The sequence below is a fragment of the Lacerta agilis genome, chromosome 8, assembly GCF_009819535.1.
Source record: "Lacerta agilis isolate rLacAgi1 chromosome 8, rLacAgi1.pri, whole genome shotgun sequence".
NCBI classification, from domain to species: domain Eukaryota; kingdom Metazoa; phylum Chordata; class Lepidosauria; order Squamata; family Lacertidae; genus Lacerta; species Lacerta agilis.
The window spans coordinates 71143584-71150192 of NC_046319.1; the positions used below are offsets into that span (position 1 = coordinate 71143584).

Consider the following 6609-nt stretch of genomic DNA (forward strand, 5'->3'; position numbering starts at 1 on the left):
ATTTGTAGGGAAGGGCTGTGCTTAAGGGCAGAATTATGCCATGTGGGTCACACGTGGTTTGGTTCTCAGTTCAATAAAAATGAAACGTGTTGTGGCTATTGAGGTCTTGCAACTCACTGTAGACATGACTGCATGACCACCACCCCACTTCCAGTACTTGGAACTCACTAACAGATAACTGCCTGTGCTCTCTCTGATCATTGCTCCATACTTTCCCTGCAGGAGGGAAGGGTCATAGCTCAGTGGCAGAGCCTCTGACTTGCATGTATTCAATCCCCAGAATCTCCAGGTAGGGCTGCCTGGAACCCTGCAGAGCCTCTGCCAGTCAGTGTAAACCACACTGGCCTGGACAAGCCAATGGTCTGGCATGGTATAAGGCATGTTCCTTTGTTCCTAAGAGTCTCCTGGGAACTGAGCACTCGGATGTCACAGCTACTGATTTCCCTGCCCCATTTGTTGCATCACTGTCCGGGTTGTGCAAAGTGAGGAACAAACTCTTGTGTACTTCGGTCTTTGTTGCAACCGAGCTTTCGCTGCCTCCCTCCTTGTATTTATGTATCTCACTGGAGAGGAGTAAGCCACTGAATACATCCCTGGCTAGGAACCAGCTTGTCCTGAAGGCAATTGGAATCTGCACATGGTGAGCCAAGGTATGTGCAGAACCTGTGGCATGTAGTGGGCTTTTTTTCAAACTTGAAGGTGGGAGGAGAGAGCTGTTGTTGCACCCGTGATTCATTTCTGCTCCCCTGTGGCTCCTGATCAAGCAGGTGCGGAAGGCTTTTGCAGTCTTTCAAATACCTGAAAAACCTATTTCACAACCAGAGAGGGACCAGGAAGGGAGGAATCAATATGCTTAAAGTGAGCTACTTTCTTAAAAACTCTTCTTTTTGAACTGCCTCTTTGTTGGCAGTTGAGCTCCATCGTGGGTTATTTCCCCAAAGGCCTGGCACACTGGTAATTAATTAATTAATTGGGAGGGGTGGCTAATACCCTAGAGGGCAGGATCACACTTCAAAATAAGGTCATTATTAGACGACTGGGCCAAAGCAAACAAGATGAATTTTAACAGGGAGAAATGTAAAGTACTACACTTGGGCAAAAAAAATGAAAGGCACAAATACAGGATGGGTGACACCTGGCTTGAGAGCAGTACATGTGAAAAGGATCTAGGAATCTTGGTAGACCATAAACTTGACATGAGTCAACTGTGTGATGCAGCAGCTAAAAAAGCCAATGCAATTCTGGGCTGCATCAATAGGAGTATAGCGTCTAGATCAAGGGAAGTAATAGTACCACTGTATTCCACTCTGGTCAGACCTCACTTGGAATACTGTGTCCAGTTCTGAGCACCACAGTTCAAGAAGGATACTGACAAGCTGGAACGTGTCCAGAGGAGGGCAACCAAAATGGTCAAAGGCCTGGAAACGATGCCTTATGAGGAACGGCTTAGGGTGCTGGGTATGTTTAGCCTGGAGAAGAGAAGGTTAAGGGGTGATATGATAGCCATGTTCAAATATATAAAAGGATGTCATATAGAGGAGTGAGAAAGGTTGTTTTCTGCTGCTCCAGAGAAGTGGACACAGGGCAATGGATTCAAACTACAAGGAAGAAGATTTCACCTAAATATTAGGAAGAACTTCCTGACACTAAGAGCTGTTCGACAGTGGAATTTGCTGCCAAGGAGTGTGGTGGAGTCTCCTTCTTTGGAGGTCTTGAAGCGGAGGCTTGACAGCCATCTGTCAGGAATGCTTTGATGGTGTTTCCTGCTTGGCAGGGGGTTGGACTGGATGGCCCTTGTGGTCTCTTCCAACTCTATGATTCTATGATTCTAATTATGTGGATCACAGGTCCCGATCCTCATTCCCTGCTTGTGGGCTTCCCAGAGGCATCTCATCAGCCACTGAGGGACATTGTGTGCTTGACTTGGAAACCCATTTAATCTGTCCAGTTCAGTTCCTCTTAGAGTCTCATTTTCCCAACTGCAGGGGGTTGGACCAGATGATTTGTGAGGGTCCCATTCACCTGTACAATTCTATGGTTCTGTGAAAACAAGGATGCATGGCACCACACAGGATTGGATCCTCTTGCTTAACAGCTGCTAGACAGAAGGCTCTGATCCTGTGTAGTACTGCATCACAAGTGTTTTTTGGGAGGAAAGCTGTTTATCAAGCAGCACCCACACCCCACAGAATTGGTGCCTCAGCAATTATTAAGCAGTGGCTTCAATCCTGTCGAGAAGGAAAGAGAGGTATCTTCTCCTGAGAAGATGCAGCCTCTCCAGTCAGGTAGGTAACAGACTTTCCCACTCAGTTTTCCTAACCTGTCTGCCTCTCCATCTTGCCTGGTGGCCTGCGCCCTGATAGTCACCCAGGGCATAGTTGTAACTTTGGAAAGGCGGCGTGCAAATAAAATGGTTGATTTGTTGATTGAATTTCACCAGAATCTACCTCTCTTTTCAATAATTTTCAAGTGAAATCCCCCCCCCCTGGTTAATGTATACCTGAAGGAGTGTCTCCACCCCCATCGCTCCGCCCAGACACTGAGGTCCAGCTTTGAGGGTCTTCTGGAGGTTCCCTCCCTGCAAGAAGTGAGGTTACAGGGAAACAGGCAGAGGGCCTCCTCAGTAGTGGCACCCGCCCTGTGGAACACCCTCCCACAAGATGTCAAGGAAATAAACAATTAACCAGTCAGGTGGGCAGCATATAAAATTGTTGTTGTTGTTGTTAAAAAATGGGGAATGGTTGCAAAACTGCACAAGGCATTTTTGGTTCTGCACCAGCATTGGATGGCATCTGTGTCACCACAAACTTTGACTCAAGGACTCATTTTGGACCAGCTCCTCTGACATTTCAGAGGATGGGGAAGCTGCCATCTCAGCCCACGAAGGGGAAGTTGTGGTCTCTTCTGAGCTCAGTGTTGTCGCTGGTTTCTCAACTTGCAGAATGTGTGGTGCTCCAGGCATGGGGTGAAGGAGGGACTCGGGGGAGCAAGACACAGGCAAGCTTGGCAGCCCAAAGACAAAATCACATCAAGAAGTTGTTGCAGTCGCAGATTGTGATATTGGAAGTGTATGGATAGTTCTGCTTGTATTGTGATTGCACATGAGTAGCCCAGGCGTTTTGAGTCCTCACCAGGGCCGGATTTAGGTTTGATGAGGCCCTAAGCTACTGAAGGTAATGGGGCCCTTTATATGTCCAGCTGTCCTTTGTCAACAACAAATTGTCGCTGTTTTTTGTGTTGAATATATGCTATATGGTAATTTATGGACCTAATAGGTATCATAGGAGCCTACACAACACAAAACACTGTTGTTATAGGTAAAGGTAAAGGTAAACTGACCCCTGACCATTAGGTCCAGTCACAGATGATTCTAAGGTTGCGGCGCTCATCTCGCTTTATTGGCTGAGGGAGCCAGCGTACTGTTTCCGGGTCATGTGGCCAGCATGACTAAGCTGCTTCTGGTGAACCAGAGCAGCGCACGGAAACGGCATTTACCAACCTGCCGGAGCGGTACCTATTTATCTACTTGCACTTTGACGTGCTTTCGAACTGCTAGGTGGGCAGGAGCTGGGACCGAGCAACGGGAGCTCACCCCGTTGCAGGGATTTGAACCGCCGACCTTCTGATCGGCAAGCCCTAGGCTCAGTGGTTTAACCCACAGCGCCACCCGCGCCCTGTTGTTATATGTAGGTTTTATTTTATTTGGTTTTTCTCTTATATTTTGGAAATGTACATCCAGGTGGGTTTTTTTCCTTTAAATTTTTTTGGGGGCCCCAAGGGAGTGGGGCCCTAAGCTATAGCTTGTTTGGCTTATATGTAAATCTGGCACGTCCTCACAGATGCTCAGCCTAGAGATTGAACCAGGTTAACACTGCCATCTCGAGAGCTATTCTTTAGGCCAGTTGTTGGAAGCTGCAGGATTGGGAACGCTCTTGTTTTCAGTTCCTGTTTGCAGGTTTCTCACAGGCACCTAGTTGACCATTGTGAGAGCAGAATAGCAGGCTCATCTTATGTTCTTATACGTGAATGTTCTGGCATTCCTCACCCAACATACCTCATTGAATTAAAGAGGACTTACTTATAAGTAAAAACAAAAAAAACAAAAAAAAAATTCCTTCCAGTAGCACCTTAGAGACCAACTATGTTAGTTCTTGGTATGAGCTTTCATGTGCATGCACACTTCTTCAGATACCATTACTTATAAGTAGTAATTCTAAGAAGCAATTACAGGGTGTGTGCCTTGCATTGCAGTAGTGGAATTGAATTTAGGCCTACAATTCTCACGCAAATTCTCCTAATACGTTTTCCTGCCCCCCCCAAAAAAAAAACCTGTACGTACAAAAAATGGCATACAAAAATGTGTTTATTAACAGAAAATTGCACTAAAATGCTCAAAAATTGTCATTTTTAAAATTGCTGCAGAAATGTGGAGAACCAAATTTAAGACCGGAAAAATAAGAAACAAAAAATGCCGAATTTGGTGTATCCTTCCATCTCTAGTCATGCCTAACTTGGGGCCATTCATTTCAATGGGTCTACTCTGAATAAAACTTAGTTGGATACAACTCTCAGTTGGCACATGTAAAATACAGTGGTACCTTGTTTTTCAATCATCTCGGAAGCCGAACGTTTTGGTTTTCAAGCACCAAAAACCCAGAAGTAATTGCTTCATTTTCAAACGTGCCTCGGAAGTCAACGGCTTCTGCTGAGTTTTTTGGGTTTTTTCCCCCAATTTTCTCCATTGACTTTGCTGACCTTTGTGCCTCAGTTGCCAAACGATTCGGAAGTCGAACGGTCTTCCAAAACGGATTACATTCAACAACCGAGGTACAACTGCACTAAAGACTGAAGATGCTCAGTGATCACAGAATGTTGAATGCTATTGTAGGGAGAGGGGAGCTGGAAGGAGCGGAATGTAATATCTTGAGAGAAGGAATGGCCAGCTAGCTGGAACACTGAACAAGGGCACTCCACACTACAACTATTCTTACAGGTCCCACTCATTCCCACTGGTAGCATATTGAGGGTCTCTGCACTAACTGGTACCACAGCAATATGGCGGCCCCTCACAGATGTTAAGTCAGGTTTTTTTTAGCGTATTGCCATTAATCCAAGGTGTGAGATTTAGAGCAGGGAGAAAGACACTAAATATGGCCTGTTTCCTTTCTGCAGACATCATGAACTCCTCAGCTGACCAGGTTGACACCACACCGGTGGAAGCTTCCATGCGTCACATCGCCATAGTAACCAACGTCATCATTCTTATCCTGGGCGTTAGTGGCAACGGGCTGGTGGTGTGGGCTGTAGCCAAGCGGGAGAAGCGCAAAACCTTCACCTCCACCTGCTACCTCAACCTGGCTGTGGCAGACCTCCTCTTCTCTGCTGGCCGTATCCCTGCCCTTGTGCAGGAGATCATGTACTCCAGCTGGCCCTTTGGCCTTGCCTTGTGCAAGCTCCACACTTTCGCCCGCTACCTCACAGTCTTCACCAGCGTCTTCGTCCTCACCATCATCAGCGTACACCGCTGCCTGTTGATTGCGAGGCCCGTCTGGGCCCGCAACCACCAGGGCCCTCGCTTTCAAGTCCTGGCATGTGCTGGGGCATGGATCCTAGCTCTCGCCTTCAGCGCCCCTTATCTGGTGGTGCGCCATCTTGAAATAAAAAATGGATTGCCCTACTGCGTCTATCGGGGAGATCTCAAGAGAGCCACAGACCTGCCCCTGAGGCTGAGCAGGTTCTTTGGAGCGTTCCTGGTGCCCTTCATCATCATCGCTGCAGCCTACTTGGTTCTGATTTGCAAGCTCCGCGGGCGGCGCTGGGAGGGCTCCCACCGCACCTTCGCTTTGGTGGCCACCATCGTGGTGCTCTTCTTTGTCTGCTGGCTCCCCCACCACATCTTCGTGCTTCTCAGCACCGTGTCGGAAGAAAAGCACATGTGGGGGATTGGGCTCAAGCTGTCGAATGCTCTGGCGTACCTCCACAGCTGTGTCAACCCCCTGCTGTATGGCTTTGTGGGGTACGTCCGAAGCAGGGGCCTCCATCGGCGGGCTTCTTTCTTGGGGCTCTTCCGCAAAGCACTAACTGAAGAGGATGAAGCCTCCGTTGGGGCAGAAGCATCACGGAGCCTTAGTCAGAAGATCTGAGAACCAGTGAAAGGGTGGGACATTCTCGCAGGGAAGGCTTTGCCATGAAGTCCCCTGGCTACTTTACTTTCAGAAAAGGTGGGAGGTTGCAATGCCTGTAACAAGAGATCTGGTGATCAGGAAAGCTGACTTTGATTCTGTACCTGTGACTTCCTTGATACCCACAGCTGGATCTTGGCTTTAGTGTGCTCTCGAGAAAGATGACCTCTACAGGCTTCTTGCCTCCACCTAAACACTGCCTGTTTTCCTCTACATCTGGGCCTAATTTCAACTACTACCTAGAGCTGTAGGCAGACTAAGGCAGCTGCCTCCGGAAGCAGACTTTGGGTGTTATGAAAACTCTGTTATTTAGTTCAATTGTATTGTATTTTTCTGTCAGAGAGGGGTGAGATGATTTTTGCTTTTTTGCCTCTGGAGCCAAAACAACTTGACTAGCCTTGGAAACTTTGCACCTTGATTTAGAACT

At 47.6% G+C, this 6609-nt stretch overlaps 1 protein-coding gene across 1 annotated transcript; it reads left to right on the forward strand.

Moving 5' to 3' along the window:
- The first annotated feature begins 5175 nt into the window (after window positions 1-5175).
- LOC117052377 (chemokine-like receptor 1) lies at window positions 5176-6377 on the forward strand. Its single transcript, XM_033159252.1, has one exon. It carries the CDS (start codon window positions 5178-5180, stop codon window positions 6141-6143), a length of 966 nt encoding a protein of 321 aa, XP_033015143.1. The 5' UTR covers window positions 5176-5177; the 3' UTR covers window positions 6144-6377.
- Window positions 6378-6609: the final 232 nt, after the last annotated feature.

Coding starts and splice junctions, on each gene's coding strand:
- LOC117052377 (XM_033159252.1), top strand. CDS start 5,178: ATGAACTCCTCAGCTGACCAGGTTGACACCACACCGGTGGAAGCTTCC.